At 43.8% G+C, this 16,966-nt stretch overlaps 1 protein-coding gene across 1 annotated transcript in view; it reads left to right on the top strand.

Moving 5' to 3' along the window:
- The window catches only part of USP39 (ubiquitin specific peptidase 39), a 29,896-nt gene extending 13,760 nt beyond the window's left edge, over positions 1-16,136 (top strand). The window contains exons 8-13 of the mRNA XM_036117373.2: positions 418-485; positions 1,009-1,197; positions 7,421-7,563; positions 11,919-12,054; positions 14,235-14,321; positions 15,620-16,136. Of these exons, the coding sequence (XP_035973266.1) occupies positions 418-485; positions 1,009-1,197; positions 7,421-7,563; positions 11,919-12,054; positions 14,235-14,321; positions 15,620-15,667 (671 nt within the window). The 3' untranslated portion in view covers positions 15,668-16,136. The remainder of the gene's footprint in view (positions 1-417; positions 486-1,008; positions 1,198-7,420; positions 7,564-11,918; positions 12,055-14,234; positions 14,322-15,619) is intronic.
- The last annotated feature ends 830 nt before the right edge of the window (positions 16,137-16,966 follow it).

Raw genomic sequence — 16,966 nt, 5'->3', positions numbered from 1 at the left:
TCTGGATTTTCTTTTATGTCTAGCACAAGGTGGACTCTTCCTTTGCACACAGCATATGGTTATGGGAAATTCTTTGGTCGTGTCTTGTTTTGCTTGTGAATTCTTTGTGATTCGTAAGTCCCTAGGTTTTATAAATCATTCATTCATTTCAGACACACTTAATTTTTCTCTTATGGGCCAGGCCCTGTGCTGGAGGATCAAAGGGCATCTTGTGGAGAAGACAGCCATAAAATAATTATTTACACAAATAATGATGAAGGTGGTGGTATGTGTTATACAGGTACTTCTGTGTTTAGTGAGAGCTTTGGGTCTCATGCTGGAAGATGCTGGTTTATTTCAGAAATTTAGAAGTTAGGACTATATTTGGAAACGCTTTCCAACCTGACAGAATTTGCATTTTGATTTCTATTTGTACAGCTATTGTGACTGATGTTTTCCAGGGGTCCATGAGGATCTTCACTAAAAAGCTTCCTCATCCTGATCTGGTGAGTGGGTTGAACCTGACTCTTGGCCTGATTTATCTTGTCTGAGGGGATTTAGGGTTGACAAAGAGAGGCTTAGAGATCTGTCAAGTCCTCTTGCCCCAGGATGAGGTTCTGTAAAACACTGGCCAAGGGATAGTTCCTCAGGTTCCTGTCATGCCAGTGTGCCGAAGTGTGGGAGTTATGGGAGGGTATAGTCCGCTGGTTAAGTGGCCCGGCCACTGGGTGGTGCTGGCGTGATTTTTCAGAAAGCTCAGGTGAGCTTTCTAGATCATCTGAAAGCGTTTTAAATATTCTGGTATTTAAATAAAATCTCTTTGAAGATGGAAGCCCATCAGTTTTTGCATTACCTAATGAGGTAGGTGATGCTGCTGCCCATGAAATGCCCAGTCTCTTGGGCACCCTCTTCATTCACTTCAAAACAAAATGAAGTAAATGTAACAAAAACATTGTTTCTTTCCATGTGTGTGGTGGTCTCTGTACTGCTCACACTCCTTCCCTCCTTTCTCTTCTCCCTTGTCTCTAGCCAGCAGAAGAAAAAGAACAGCTGCTGCATAATGACGAGTACCAGGAGACAATGGTGGAGTCCACCTTCATGTACCTGACTCTGGATCTCCCTACTGCTCCCCTCTACAAGGACGAGAAAGAGCAGCTCATTATCCCTCAGGTGCCGCTCTTCAATATCCTGGCCAAGTTCAACGGCATTACAGAGAAGGTATCCCATTTGCACAGCTGCCCTGCTGATGCTTCTTTCTCTCTTGACTTTTTCAGTTTCTTTTTATATGTCGAAGTCGCCACATAGGTGGAATGCATTTACCATAAAGCATATTATCTGTATTGAGCCTCCCAGACTCCATTGCTGTTTCTAGCTGGTCACCCCAGCTCTTAACTTGATTTGCTGTGCCCTCTCTTCTACTTTTCATATGTTCTTTTAACCCTAACCATCTGCCTCTGGGTAGGTTGGAGAAAGGAGGGGGTATTTAGGACAGTAGAAACTCAGAAAAGTAGTAAAAACTCCCATCTTTTATTTATTTTTTTTAACATATATTTTTTTGTTTTTTTTAAATTTTTTATTGTTATGTTAATCCCCATACACTACATCATTAGTTTTAGATATAGTGTTCCATGATTCATTGTTTGTGCATAACACCCAGTGCTCCATGCAGAAGGTGTCCTCCTCAATACCCATCACCAGGCTAACCCATCCTCCCACCCCCCTCCCCTCTAGAACCCTCAGTTTGTTTTTCAGAGTCCATCGTCTCTCATGGTTCGTCTACCCCTCCGATTTCCCCCCCTCATTCTTCCCCTCCTGCTACATTCTTCTTTTTTTTTTTTCTTTCTTAACATATATTGCATTATTTGTTTCAGAGGTACAGATCTGAGATTCAACAGTCTTGCACAATTCACAGCGCTTACCAGAGCACATACCCTCCCCAGTGTCCATCACCCAGTCACCCCATCCCTCCCACCCCACCCCCCACTCCAGCAACCCTCAGTTTGTTTCCTGAGATTAAGAATTCCTCATATCAGTGAGGTCATATGATACATGTCTTTCTCTGTTTGACTTATTTCGCTCAGCATAATACCCTCCAGTTCCATCCACGTCGTTGCACATGGCAAGATCTCATTCCTTTTGATGGCTGCATAATATTCCATTGTATATATATACCACATTTTCTTTATCCATTCATCTGTTGATGGACATCTTGGCTCTTTCCACAGTTTGGCTATTGTGGACATTGCTGCTATAAACATCGGGGTGCACGTACCCTTTCGGATCCCTACTTTTGTATCTTTGGGGTAAATACCCAGTAGTGCAATTGCTGGATCATATGGTAGCTCTATTTTCAACTTTTTGAGGAATCTCCATACTGTTTTCCAGAGTGGCTGCACCAGCTTGCATTTCCACCAACAGTGTAGGAGGGTTCCGCTTTCTCCGCATCCCCGCCAACATCTGTCATTTCCTAACTTGTTAATTTTAGCCATTCTGACTGGTGTGAGTGGTATCTCATTGAGGTTTTGATTTGGATTTCCTTGATGCCGAGCGATATTGAGCACTTTTTCATGTGTCTGTTGGCCATTTGGATGTCTTCTTTGGAAAAATGTCTGTTCATGTCTTCTGCCCATTTCTTGATTGGATTCTTTGTTCTTTTGGTGTTGAAAACTCCCATCTTTTAAAAAATGTAATGTTGGGGCGCCTGGGTGGCTCAGTCGTTAAGCATCTGCCTTCGGCTCAGGTCATGATCCCAGGATCCTGGGATGGAGCCCCGCGTCGGGCTCCCTGTTCGGCGGGAAGCCTGCTTCTCCCTCTCTCACTCCCCCTGCTTGTGTTTCCTCTCTTGCTATGTCTCTCTCTGTCAAATAAATAAATAAAATCTTTAAAAAATAAAAAATGTAGTGTCAGCATTAAAGTGGAAAAAAACAGAGCTAAGATATAAATAAATAAATGGAAAGAAATCATTTGTTCTCATTGTCACATTACTTTTTTTTTTAAGATGATTGATTGATTTGAGAGAGAGACCATGTATATGCAGGCCTGCAAGGTGGGTGGGGGGAGGAGCAGAGGGAGCAGTGATTCTTAGAGACACCAAGTCCTGCTGAGAACTGTACTTGACTCATTTTTTTTTTTTTTAAGGTTTTATTTATTAGAGAGAGCACGAGCTGGGCGGGGGGCAGAGGGAGAGGGAAAAGCAGACTACCTCCTAAGCACAGAGCCTGATGTAGGGCTCAATCCTAGGACCCTGAGATCATGACCTGAGCCGAAATCAAAAGCTGGCCACTTAACCGACTGACTACCAAGGTGCCCCTGTAATATTACTTCTTATGAAGTTAAAAGTGTCTTTTTATCTACTGAATTAAAGTTTCTTGGTTTAATTCTCTTCTTCATGCTAGATAAATTTAATCCTTTTGGTTCTGGGAGAATTTACTAGGAGAATTTTTTTTAACTTAATGTTTCATTCCAAATCCTTTCTGCCCGTTCTCTTCATTAGTTAAGATTCTTTTGTTTTCAGATATTAAATACCAACAAAAAGTTCACTAAAAGAGGAACTTTATTGGCATCTCCTTAGGATCTTAGGGAGACTTGAACTGAGCAGGACTTGGGAAGGACAGACGAGAGTGAGGGGCTGTCAGAAGTGGCGGTCTGTTGATTGTCCCTTGTACAGGCTGCTACTACCTTATCGCCAAGGCCCAGCCTCTGCCATGCTGCTCTGGGTTCCCCAGGGGGAGTGGAAAGGCCTGCTTGAATCAGGTGTCCTTTCTGTTCAGAAACCCCGTGACTAGGGGCCTTTCCTTGAAAAGGCTGAGTTGTGAGGTAGGCAGCCATCCCAGCACTCTAAAACCCGCCTCCCCTGACCTCCATCACTATTTCCGTCCAGTGCCCAAGTCCGTTGACTGTTAGCATGCTTAGGAAGCACAACAAGCCCTGGGTATCCATGGACATTGGCAGCTGCCTGTCTCTCTCTCTCTCTCTCTCACACACACACACACATGCACAGAGATTGGTAACAGTGATAACCTAAGATGTCTAATCTGCTGTTTAGACTCATTTCATTTTAGGGAGGTGAAAGAGAGACCTTAGGGTTTGTGTAGCTCAGTTTCTTTATTTTATGGTTTTAAGTGACAGAGCTGGGAATTTAAACTCCGATTTTTCATCTGGCATTTTCAGCCATGCCACTCTTGGTCCCTATTATCACTGTTGAAACTTAAGTAATATTGAGATTCTCTTGAGCCCTCAGTATTGATTTACATTTATTTTTACTATAATAATACTTAAGTTAGTATAAATGTAAACTTTGGTATAAGCTAATTATACTTACAGCTTTTAAGCAAGTATGAAATTATAACACATTTATAAGTTATGCAGACAAAATTTTGAAACCAATAAAAGTGATTAACAGTGATATTACAATGTGATACATAGTTACAGCCAAATTGTTCCTTGCTGTATGAATGTGGTACTGCTGTCCATGGTGAAATTCTTCCTCCACGTTTTCTGGAACTCCTGAGGAAACTTTTATGTTAGGCTGTGATATCATTTATGTGTTAAATCCTTCCCTAGTCTGAGATAATTAAAATGAATGCTTCTTGTGACCACTAGTTCATAGATTCAGATGTGGACAGTGAAATCTCTTAGCATTTACCTGATTAAAAAAATTTTGGGGGGGCGGGGGCGGGGTGGAGGGGGAGGGCGCCTGGCTGGCTCAGGGGAGCATGCAACTCTTGATCTTGGCTTTGTGAGTGCGAGCCCCATGGTGGGTGTAGAGCTTACTTAAAAATAAAAACCGTTAGGAGCGTCTGCCTTTTGCTCAGGTCATGATTTCAGGGTCCTGGAATAGAGCCCCGCAGCCCTGAATCGGGCTCCCTGCTCAGTGGGGAGTCTGCTTCTCCTTACTGACTACCCTCCCCTCCCCCTGCTCATGCTCTCGCTTACTCTCTCAAATGAATAAATTTAAAAAAATTAATAAAAAAAATTAAAACCTTAAAATTTTTTTTTTTGCTTTTAACACAGTATGTTATTTCAACCACACAGAAGTTACTTGATACCAACAAAAAGATATTTTTTCCAGTAGTGCTTATACCTATAGATGATCAAATATTTACCAGAAAGGTGTGCCTATGCTGTGTGTAGTAGAGATGGAAAGCTTATTTCTCCAGTGCTCTCAGGTTACTCATCATGTGACAGGGCAATTTGATTTAAAAAAAACATAACAGGGGATGCCTGGGTGGCTCAGTCAGGCACCTGCCTTCGGCTCAGGTCACAATCCCGGAGTCCTGGGATTGAGTCCCGCGTCGGGCTCCTTGCTCAGCAGGAGTCTGCTTCTCCCTCTGCCTACCACTCCCCCTGCTTATGCTCTCCTCTCTCTCTCTCTCTCTGACAAAATTAAAAAAAAAAAAATAACAGCTTTATTGAGTATAATTCATATACCATACAGTGAACCCATTTAAAGTTTATAATTGAATGGTTTTTACTATATCCACAGATACGTGCTACCACCAGTTAGTTTTAGAACATTTTCATCATTCATGTTTTTATCACCCTTTTGTTACCTCTCAACCTTCTCATCTCCCTTAGCCATAACTTCTAATCTACTTTCTGTCTCTCTGGATTTGCTATTCTGGGCATTTCATATAAGTGGAATCCTGTAATATGTGGTCTTCTGTGATTTGCTTCTTTCACTTAGTGTAATGTTTTCAAGGTTCGTCCATGTTGTAGCATGTGTCGCTACTTCATTTCCTTTTTGTGGCCAGATAACACCCCGTTGTGTGAATACACCATATTTTATTTATCTGGCCATCAGTTGATGGACATTTGGGATTGTTTCTACCTTTTGGCTACTGTGAGTAATGCTGCCATAAATATTAGTCTACAAGTTGTTCCGTGAACAGTTTTCATTTCTCTTGGGTGGTAATTAAGAAGCAGAATTGCTGGGCTGTATGGTAACTCTTCTGTTCAGCCATTTGAGGAGCTGCCAGGCTGTTTTCCGAGGTGGCTGCAACGTGTTGCATCCCCATCAGCAGTGAATGCATGTTCCAGTTTGTTTGCATCTTCACCAACACTCGTTACTGTTCGTCTTCTGGGTGAGAGGCATCCTAATAGGTGTGACGTGGTAGCTCATTACGGTTTTGAGTTGTATTTCCCTGAAGACTAATGCTGTTAAGTATCTTTTCATGTGCTCATTGGACCTTTGTGTATCATCTTTGGGGAACTGTCTATTCAGATATTTTGTATATATTTTAACTGGGTTATCTTTTTATTATTGAGTTGTAGGAATGCTTTATATAATCTAGATTCCAGTCCTTTATCAGCTGTCTGAATTTGCAGACATTTTCTTCTCCTTGTAGATTGCATCTTCACCCTCTTGATAGTATCGTTTGAAGCACATAAGTTTTAAGTTTTGATGAAATGCTGTTTAGGTGTTCTTGTGAAGTGTGTGCTTTTGTTTTCATATGTAAGAATCTGCTGTCAAATCCCAGGTCGTGAAAATTTACCCTTATGTTTTCTTCTAAGACTTTTGTAGTTTTAGCTCTTACATCTGCTGGGATACGCTCAATAATGAGGGGTCCCTCACTGCTTCAGAAGTACTTGTTCTGTGCATATCTGCCTCTCATGGTCAGGATGTTCTTCCTTATTTTGAATTCAGTGAGACTTTCGTGGTTTTATATTTTATATTTTATTTTTTAATTTTATTTTTTAAAAATATTTTATTTATGTATTTGAGAGAGAGAGAGTGAGAGAGAGCATGAGTCAGGGAGAGGGGCAGAGGGGGAGGGAGAAGCAGACTCCCCGCCGAGCAGGGAGCCCGATGTGGGACTCTGTCCCAGGACCCTGGGATCATGACCTGAGCTGAAGGCAGATGCTTAACCGACTAAGCCACCCAAGCACCCCAAGACTTTCATGGTTTTAATTCTGCAGTTTTTAACAAACCTCTTTTTCATCTGACATTTTTGTTTTCCTTGTAGAAACAGATCCCACATTGCTGTGGGTGGAGTTCAGCAGTATGCTCATGTGCTGGTGTAAACACGGCCCGTAGCTGTATTTTAGGCAGCCATAGCCATGTTGCTGTCCCTAAGCCTTTATGTGGCTTCTGGGATCAGGCGTCTTCTGAATCTTTTTTTTTTTTAAGATTTATTTATTTATTTGTTTGAGACACAGAGAGAGAGAGAGTGCACGAGCAGGGTTGAGTGGCAGAGGCAGAGGGAGAAGCAGACTCCCTGCTGAGCAGGGAGCCCGATGCGGGGCTTGGTCCCAGGACCCTGGGATCATGACCTGAGCTGAAAGCAGATGCTTAACCAACTGAGCCACCCAGGCACCCCTGTCTTCTGAATTTTTAAGCGCAAGGCAGAATTATATTTAAAAATCTAAACCAAAACAAAACTCACTCCCCTGCCCCAATACTCCAGCACTAATTTGTTAATTTCCTTCTCACTCTGTCTAGGAATATAAGACCTACAAGGAGAACTTTCTAAAACGCTTCCAGCTCACCAAGCTCCCTCCATATCTCATCTTTTGTATTAAGAGATTCACTAAAAACAATTTCTTTGTGGAGAAGAATCCAACTATTGTCAACTTCCCTATTACGTGAGTATTACGCTGCTTCACTTCCTCTTAGGGGGAATGAGCTTGAATCTCTTTTCATATTTTTGTACCGTTATTCATTTTGGACTGTGTTAGAGATTGCTGGGACAAGAGCCTACTTACACTATGTAAGTTAAGGGTTGTTGTTGGAAGGATACAAATATTTCAGGGACTTCAAAGATAGATGTTTACCTCGAGGCAGTCCTTTCACCTTCTCTCCTGTTGCTTGCTGGGCAGTGTAGTCTTTCATGCAGGGAAAAACTGTTGATGAAAGTAGGGCAGGACCGGTAGGATTCTGCCTGGCTTTGAAGATGATCCCAAGCAGTTAGAGTCTGTCCTTCTGTTTGCTGGTCATTGCATCTTCTTGCATACTGTAGTTAGGCACAGACAGTGGGGATGGTTCCACATTTGTCTTGCCATCTTGGGGTCCTTCCTTATTGGTGAGAAAGATAAATTTTGATGTATGGTCTTGTTTTTAGTTTACCATGCAGTTATCTTTTTTTTTTTTTTTTAAGATTTTATTTCTTTATTTGAGAAAGAGAGAATGAGAGAGAAAGCACATGAGAGGGGGGAGGGTCAGAGGGAGAAGCAGACTCCCTGCCAAGCAGGGAGCCCGATGCGGGACTCGATCCAGGGACTCCAGGATCATGACCTGAGCCGAAGGCAGTCGCTTAACCAACTGAGCCACCCAGGCGCCCTGCAGTTATCTTTTTTATGAACGTCTATGAGTATTTTATTTTATTTTATTTTAAAGATTTTATTTATTTGACAGAGAGAGACACAGCAAGAGAGGGAACACAAGCAGGGGGAGTGGGAGAGGGAGAAGCAGGCTTCCCACAGAGCAGGGAGCCCGATGCGGGGCTCTATCCCAGGACCCTGGGACCATGACCCGAGCCGAAGGCAGACGCTTAACGACTGAGCCACCCGGGTGCCCCGTCTATGAGTATTTTAATGCACATTGAGAGGAGTTGTACCAGATGCTTTCATTTTACTACTTTCTAACTCAGTTCCTGCAAGATCCTTTTGGGGGTAGACAGTTGGTTTTCGGTTCTCAGGAGACATGGTTTTTCATACTCTGAAGAAGATACCTCTGAGAACACTGAGAAACCTGGTGGCAGGACTGGCAGGAGGAGTGAGGGTCTCTTTGCTGGTGTTTAGGTCAGAGTGGAGCCCTAAGGCAGCTTCTTGTCGAGAAGGATTTGGGTGGGTATATGACCGAATTAACTTGATGTTTAGCTCAGGGTTGTTTTTTGTTTTTTGTGTATTTCCCCCCAAACCCTCAGAGTAGTTTGGGAGCTGTAATGTGTAAATGCTCATCCCTTCCTTTCTTTGTCTCTCCATCCCTCTCCATTTCTCACTTGCCCAAACCACACCAAGACTGCCAATTTTCTCCTTTGAAAGTGGTTCCAGTTCTTAATTCTGGTAGTGTTTAAGAGGGTAGTATCAGAAAGTAAAGAGGCCTGAGTGCTGTGCCATCCTAGCTGTGGGACTTTGGGCAGGTCATTGGCATATCTTCTGGAGTTACTCTGACATGGATAAAATGAGAGGCTTGGGCTAGGTGAACCCTCTGGGTCCTTCCAAGAATAACATTTTATTTTTCCTGGTTCCATGATCACCAAGAATCTGAGAACAGTTGAAGGGGTGAGGAGAGAACACCTTTGTGTGGTTAGCATTACAGGAGAATCTCTTACTTGCTTTTCCCACACTCTTCTTCCTGTTCTTCACTAGCATCTTGTCTGTGTGACAGAGTGAAATTGGGGGACATGGAAGCCAGTGTTCTGCTACCTTGAGTGAGACCACAGAGAAACTTTCTTTGAAAGTCCATGTAGTGGGGTTTTCTTTCTGAACTGGACTTTTGTGAATTGCCACAGTCATCAGTGTGTTCGTGGGAGGAGGGAGTGCTCTTGACTCAAGGGCAGTTCCGGAGGAAGGAGGACTATGTATCGGTAATAGTTCCGGCTCAGTCACCACAGAAATGGCCTTACTCCATTGGCTTCTTTTATATTGCACCTGGAATGTGTTTATTTGGCTACCAGTTGCATTTAGGTTTTTGGTAACTGACTTCAGTAGTTTGTCCTTTGGAAAGCTTGCTTTGGAGAAGTTGAGAAAAAGATAAATTCTTAGCTAGTCAGCCTTTTAGAGACCAGTTCTGGAAACCTGTACTTTAAATGCTTTATGCATTATGGTTCTAGATTAGCTAAAGCCTCCATTTTTTTTTTTTTTTTAAGATTTATTTATTTTAGAGAGTGTGTGGTCGAGAAAGGAGAGAGAGTGATTACATGTGCGAGCGGGGGGAGGGGCAGAGGGGGAGGGAGAGGAAGAGGGAAAGAATCCCAAGCAGACTCCACGCTGAGCAAGGAGTCTGATGTGGGACTCGATCTCATGACCCATGAGATCATGACCTGAGCCAAAACCAGGAGTTGGATACTCAACCGACTGAGCCACCCAGGTGCCCCTAAAGTCTCCACTTTTTGAAAAGGACCCTTTTTATACCTAATTTTTCTCCTGTGTTTTATTCATAACACGTCTTTTTACTGGAGATTGATCAGACTTGCAGTGATTAGGTGCCTTCTGCTCATTTGGAGGTAGGTTTTTGGAGCACAGGATTAGAGCTGCACTTCCAGCTAATTAGGTGTGCTCTGAATTGGACTGTTCTGATTGGGAGAGGAGTATAGTGGGCTCCTCTGGCTGTTTTCTAAAACAAAATGATTTAACATGTATTCATTCCCTTTTATCACTAAATGGTTTTGGTTCAGTCTTGAAAACTTGAGTACTAATACTCCTGAAGATTCTCTAGGACTTGTTCAGACGAACAAGTTTGGACAGCTGTTGTTAAAGCTGAGGAGAGCTAGCTTGAGAAGACAGCTCTTAGCAGCCAGCAGGCCTTCCAGCTCTCTGGAGCTCACGTGGATTTCTTTTAACTCCTATCTAAATTATCTTTAACGATAAGTGTTGCAATCTATATGGTACACTGTTGGTCTGTAGAAGTAAATAGCTATCACTAACATGAAAGCTACATAATATAATTAGAACAAAGTTGCATGTTTATTACTACATGGTTTACATAGAAAGTTTTTATATTTTTGGACAGGTAATATATTCACAGTCTATAATTCATAGGGAGATACACATTTGGAAGTGACCACGGACATGACCACTGTTAGCATTTCCTGTGAATCCGTCACGGATGATGTTATTGGAGTTCATGTTTTGAGTGGTAGTACATCAGATGGCATGTCAGTTCTAGAGATATTAGAAATATGATACAGTCTCTCTTATTCTTGCTAACAGTCACTCTGTTTCCCTGTTTAACTATAGGAAAGTTCTTCACAATTGTCTTTGTCCCATCTTCATAGTTGACATTTATCATAGCATTTGACTTTGCAATAACTGGTATATACATTTATGCTTCAACTGATGGTTAGAATCCAACACGTAAAACACAAAAGGAGATGTTATTCCACATTCAAGAATGTGTCTCTATATTTGAAAGTGAATGTTCAGGTATTCAAAATAAAACAGATATTTTGCAGTCCCAATTGAAGGAACGTAGTCAGTAGTTTCTTTTGGCAACCAGAACTGAGAAATTGGGAAGCTGTGGAGTAGCCAGGGTGGGTCACCTAAAGAACAGAAAGAGGGGCTGCAAAAGGAGGGAGAAGGACAAAGCCGATGTCAGAGCAGAAAAGAGGTCATGCAGCTCCCTTGGATCTTGCTTCTTCTCCAGGGCCTGGTTCTAGCCACATTTCTACTTTATTTTGAGTAAATTCCCCTTCTGTGCTGAAGCTACTGGTCTGCCTGCTTTGCCATATTGAAATTGTGAAAATGACTGTTTACAGTGGCCACTCACAGAATCATGCGGTCAGGCCTTCCATAGCCAGAGGCTAGGGACGAGGCATCGACTGAACACTGCAGCTGTGGGATTCCCACAGAGGGCAAAGGGTGACGTGTTACTGCTGTTGTCTCCCTTAATCCTCACCATCTCCTTCGAGATGGTGACGCTCCTTTTCATTTCCTAGAAGAGCCTTCGGCGGTGTAACCTGCTCAGAGTCTCACATACCTCTGAAGCGACAGAAGCCCTCATTCCAGTTCTAATCTGAATGACACGAGGCCCTGCATCTTTTATGGCTAGACATGCTTTTACAGTGTGCTTTCCCCCTAGAGCCAGTCTTTCTAGTTTGCGTCATGTTTGTGGCAAATTATGTGAATTTCCACCAACCTGGGCTTCCATGGCTCTGCAAGCCTACCTAGATCCAGGCTGCTAAAATAGGGTTCAGTAGCTCTGTGGTCCGTTGATGTCGGACCGTTTCCCCGTCCGTAGTCTTTGTCTGATCTTGTGGCTTTATTTTCATCATCCTTAGAAATGTGGATCTGAGAGAGTACTTGTCTGAGGAAGTACAAGCAGTGCATAAGAATACCACCTACGACCTCATTGCCAACATTGTCCATGACGGCAAGCCCTCGGAGGGCTCCTACCGGATCCATGTGCTCCATCACGTGAGTGGCATAAATGGGGGTTGTTCCTTTGGCATTTCAGTGGGCAGCTCTCTTCAGTTTGCCTTATCTTGACCTTGACTTTGGTGTTCTGCAAGTAATAGAGCTGTCAGTGGTTAGTTTTGGGCAGTGGTTCTCAATTTTGGCTGCACGTTGCACTCACCTGGGGAGATTTTTAAATCCTGTTGCCTGGGCCACTCCAGGCCAGTTACATTAGAACAGTGTAATTTGTGCCTGTTGGTTTTTACCTGGAATAGAGGCCAGGGCTGCTGTTAAATATCCTGTAGTGCACAGGCAGCCCCCATAACAAAGAATTATCTGGCTCAGAATGTCAGTCAGTTAAGAGACTGCATTAGATTATGTGGAGGTGGGAACCAGGCAGCGTGGTGTTAAAATTATCTGGGAGATTCCATTGTGCAGCCAAGGTTGAGCACCACTGTCTTAGACTAGAGCCTTACCACCTGAAGTGGAATCCTCGAACTAGCAGCATTGATATCATATGAGAACTCGCTAGAAATGCAGAATCCTAGGCCCCACCCAAACCTACTGAATCAGAATCCGCGTTTTAACAGGACCCTCTGGTATGTAATTAAAGTTTATGAAGCACTGGTCTAAAGGTTTCTTTCAGCTAAACTGTTTTGAATTTGTCTCAAGCTGAAAATGGATGAAACATGTACTTAAGATATATTTGGTATCACACAGATTATTAGCACAGGTTGTTTTAATTTGATTAGTCTTCTGGGACTGTGGGTGTAATAACTAACTCTGTTTAGCAAGTATTTTACTGTGCGCTAGAAAATATGCCAAGTGCTTAATGTATGTTCATCTCATTTGTATCTTTTTTTAAAAAAAGTATTTATTAATTTGAGAGAAGGGGAGGAGTGCCCAGGGAATCCAGCACAGGGCTTGATCTCACGACCTGAGTGGAAACCAAGAGTCAGATACTTAACTAACTGTACCACCCAAGCGCCCCTCATTTGTATCTTTATTATTTTTTAAAAATTTTTTTAAATGAATTATTTTTTTTTTAAAGATTTTTATTTACTTGACAGAGAGACAGCGAGAGAGGAAACACAAGCAGGGGGAGCAGCAGGCAGAGGGAGAGAGAAGCAGGCTTCCTGCTGAGCAGGGAGCCCGACATAGGGCTGCATCCCAGGACCCTGGGATCATGATCTGAGCTGAAGGCAGACGCCTAACAACTGAGCCACCAGGCGCCCTGCATTTGTATCCTTAAAACACACCTCTAAGACAGGTGTTAATACCTTTTTTTTTTTTTTTTTTAGATTTTATTTATTATTTGAGAGAGAGAGAGGGAGAGAAAACACATGAGTGGGGGAAGGGACAGAGGGAGAGGGAGACAGAATCTCAAGCAGGCTCCCCTCCGAGTGTGGAGCCTGACGCAGGGCCCAATCCCAGGACTCTGAGATCATGACCTGAGCCAAAGTCGAGCTGGCTGCTCATCTGATTGAGCCACCCGGATTCCCCTGGTTTCACCATGTTCTTAACCAGTCCTCAAAACAGGAATGGGTGCTTGATTATGTGATCCTGAGCTTTTGTTATGTTTCCTGTATTCTGAACTGTTGGATTATCTGAATATCTATAGTCTTTAGTATCTGCCTTTGGCATTTCTTTGAAGTTTGGATGGTTGAGGCAGGTGAGCTTCCAGCAGTGCCTCTTCCATAATCCAGAAGCCTCTTTGCCCCCTCGTGTATGGCAGCATGAAGTAAGGTAGATTTGTTGTATTTGCAGCACTGGTTTTATAGGCCAAAGGAAACTGGTTACTATTTTGAACAGTGTCCACCAAGGACACTTCTCTTGGCTGTTGCTGTGTTCTCTGGGATGGAGGGTGGGGATGTGTACTTTTAGGCTTTCCCAGTGGTTAACACTGCACCTGCTGAGTGTGTCTAGTCTGTCACCTAAATTCTTCTTAAAAGTGTTGGGAGACTCCATTGTACTTCAAGGAATCCTCGGCAGGGATCGCGTTTGCCAAGATCAGCACCCCAAAAGCTCTTTAAATTGATTGATGCCATGCAGAAGTCCTGCACCCTCTTAATTATGATTCTTGCTGAGTGGTGGTCTAGCAGCTATTCTTCTGATTCTTCTCACTTTTTGCTGCGATCCTTTCCTTCTACACCTTTTGGTTTTAGGGAGCAGACTAACCCATCCCTTCATACTTTTTGCAGGGGACGGGCAAATGGTATGAATTACAAGACCTGCAGGTGACTGACATCCTTCCCCAGATGATCACGCTCTCGGAGGCTTACATTCAGGTGGGTTGGCCACAGACTTGGTGCGCGCTGAACAGATAGGGTGTGGGGCCAGTGAGGGGAATGATGTGGGTGAAGGCAGGAAGTGGGATTGAGTCAAAGCCTCGGTTAGGCTGGGTACCTGTTGGAATGCACAGAGGAGTGAGGTGGGCCCAGATTATAGGGCCCTGAGAGCCCAGGGGTGATTGCTAGAAAAGAGAAGGGCAAGGAAGTGTGAAAGATTTGTGGATGAGCAAGGAGATTATGTGTGTGGCCAGGTTAGTTTTGTGGAGGTGTGTAGTCTGGTTTCAAGGAGGAAGAGCCTAGAATAATCAGGACCCCAACTAGGAGTCGGCTCTGAAGCTTTCCCCAGCATCCCAGGCCAAGTGAGTGCTCTTCATGACCCCACAGCGCTTTCTTCATGTCTTTGCCAGAGCACCAACCTTATTATTTTAACGTCTTCTCTATTGGATCGAGAGCTCGTGGAGCGGAGTATCTCTGTTTCTCTTTATAACTGCCCTGGTACCTAGCAAAGAAGGAAGACAGAGACCAAGCTTTGTTCTGTTTTGTCTTGTCATACCATACATTTATTGACAAACACCGAGTATGTTGAACTCAAATTTGATCTGTTTTTCAAGGAGACTGCACCTCTTAAAGTGCTCCTTTTCACATCTGCTTAATGGGTTAAATAAAACATCCTTATTTCTTAAGCAGTTGGTATCTTACTATAAAAAAAGGTGCAGGACATCCAGATCCAGAGTACAGAGTCATCATAATTAGTAACTGCCGCTTGTGCTCCACCAAAAATGGTAAATGCCTTCCTGGGCCCTCCTCGTAGGGGCTCCTCCGGAGCCCAGAGCTTGCGAGCCTCGGGCCGCTCTATCCTGACCGAGGGCTGTTGGAACTTCTGCAAAAGGCGCGGCGATCCTAGACAGTAGAAGTGGCAGCGCCACACCACATCCTGCTCTTTTCACGACCTTGTTCCCTGGTGTCAAGAAGCTATAGCTTCGTAAAAAAGAATGGAGACACTTCTCGTTCTAGAGATAACACTTTAGTGACTTTGTGGTTATAGGCTTAACTAGGAGTTCCTTTTTAGAAAGTGAGTTTGGCATGGAAAGTTAAGAAGGAGAGAGGGGGATGGGTAGAAAGATAAAAATCAAGCCAAAGGGAAGTTTCTGAAAGGATTGAGTTAGTTTCAGGGGACAGACAAATAAGGATGTGGAGCGACAGGCTGTCCCTCGCCTAGGGTAGAACAGGTACTTGATAAATGTGTGTGGATTGAATGTCAGCTCCTACATGTCTGTTGTGTTCATTTCTTACAGATTTGGAAGAGGCGAGATAATGATGAAACCAACCAGCAGGGGGCTTGAAGGAGGAGTTTAGGGTTTTGCTCCCCAAGGCTTTGGCTGAAGATGTAATAATAGCAAAGCTGTAGCTGACCATAGGCTGACTGGCACATTCCCTGAGCCAACCCGTTTTGTGGGTTCGGGTTCACACCAGGGCATCAGAGGGGCCCACCCGCCTGGGATGGGTCTGCACCGTCACCCAACTGTCCTGAGATCAGTTGATTATAGATTGATGCTCCTTTCTCCTTCCTGTCTAGCTCCCCTCTAGTTTCAGCAGGCCAGAACTCTTTAACAGATGTGTGTAATATCTTTCTGGGCATCTGGGAGTATCTGAAGGGCAAGATGATGTCTTTTACACATCAGAGCCTCAGGATTTTAGGAATAAGAGCATGAAGCCAGTAATATCCTTCTTCCATCATAGGTGTTTTTCCTGTGGTTCACTCATTTCCTGATGTGTATTTTGGAATGGATTAAATGTTTTCCTGTTTTTAAACCAGCCTCTTGTTTTATATCCTTCCCTTAGGCTCTTGTCAGCTTGTGGGTGGTGTGTCATTTGGGATGCATTTTTGTCTCTAGGTAACAAAATATCTGACTAAAGCAATCAATTCCTGTGCTTAACTAGAAGGGTGGGGGTGGGCGGTTTCAGGCTGAGGTGCAGGGCTGTGTGAGGGAAGGGGGGGGAAGGAAGGCAGGAGGGACATTCGACTGCAGTGCAGTTCTGAGAAAGTCTCAGCCAGGCCGGTGGGGGTCCCAGAGCAAAGATTGCCAGTCAAAAGAATCAAGCAGAAATGGCTTTCTTCAAGCTCAGTTGTTGATTAGGACCAGCCTGGAGAAAGCGTGGCATCGGCCCAGGCACTGTGACGGAGCTGAGAATGGGGGCGATGTAAAGGTACAGCCGCTGGTGGCAGTCAGCCAGCCACCGCGAGGTCTCTTAAAGGGAGGGAGGAGCCCTGCACATCTGTGGCTGCCACCTTGACTTCTGGGAGTCAGCGCTGTCCCTGTTTGCCTTTACCTCTTTGACAGCTTCTGGATGTCCCTTGCTGACTCCTCTTCCTCTCTCCGGCCGTTAAAAGTTGAGATTCCTCAGGACTCAGTGCTGGGTCCTCTCCTCAGTTTGCTTTCTCCCTAGGCCATTTCAAGTATGTCCATGGCTTCACCTGTCCCCTAAGGGGGATGGCTCCAGTCTTAATCCCAGACTTCTCTCCGTTCTTCAACTTTAGAGCCAACTGCCTCTTGATATATTTTAGGTGTCTTAAAGTCAGTTCAAAGCCAACGTTGTTCAAAACTGAGCTTGTGAGTTTTCGCCTCAAACTTGGTCCCTTT

The sequence above is a fragment of the Halichoerus grypus genome, chromosome 10 (genome assembly GCF_964656455.1).
Source record: "Halichoerus grypus chromosome 10, mHalGry1.hap1.1, whole genome shotgun sequence".
NCBI lineage: Eukaryota > Metazoa > Chordata > Mammalia > Carnivora > Phocidae > Halichoerus > Halichoerus grypus.
Note: the sequence above shows the minus strand (reverse complement) of the source record. Positions and strands in the feature narration are given on the sequence as shown.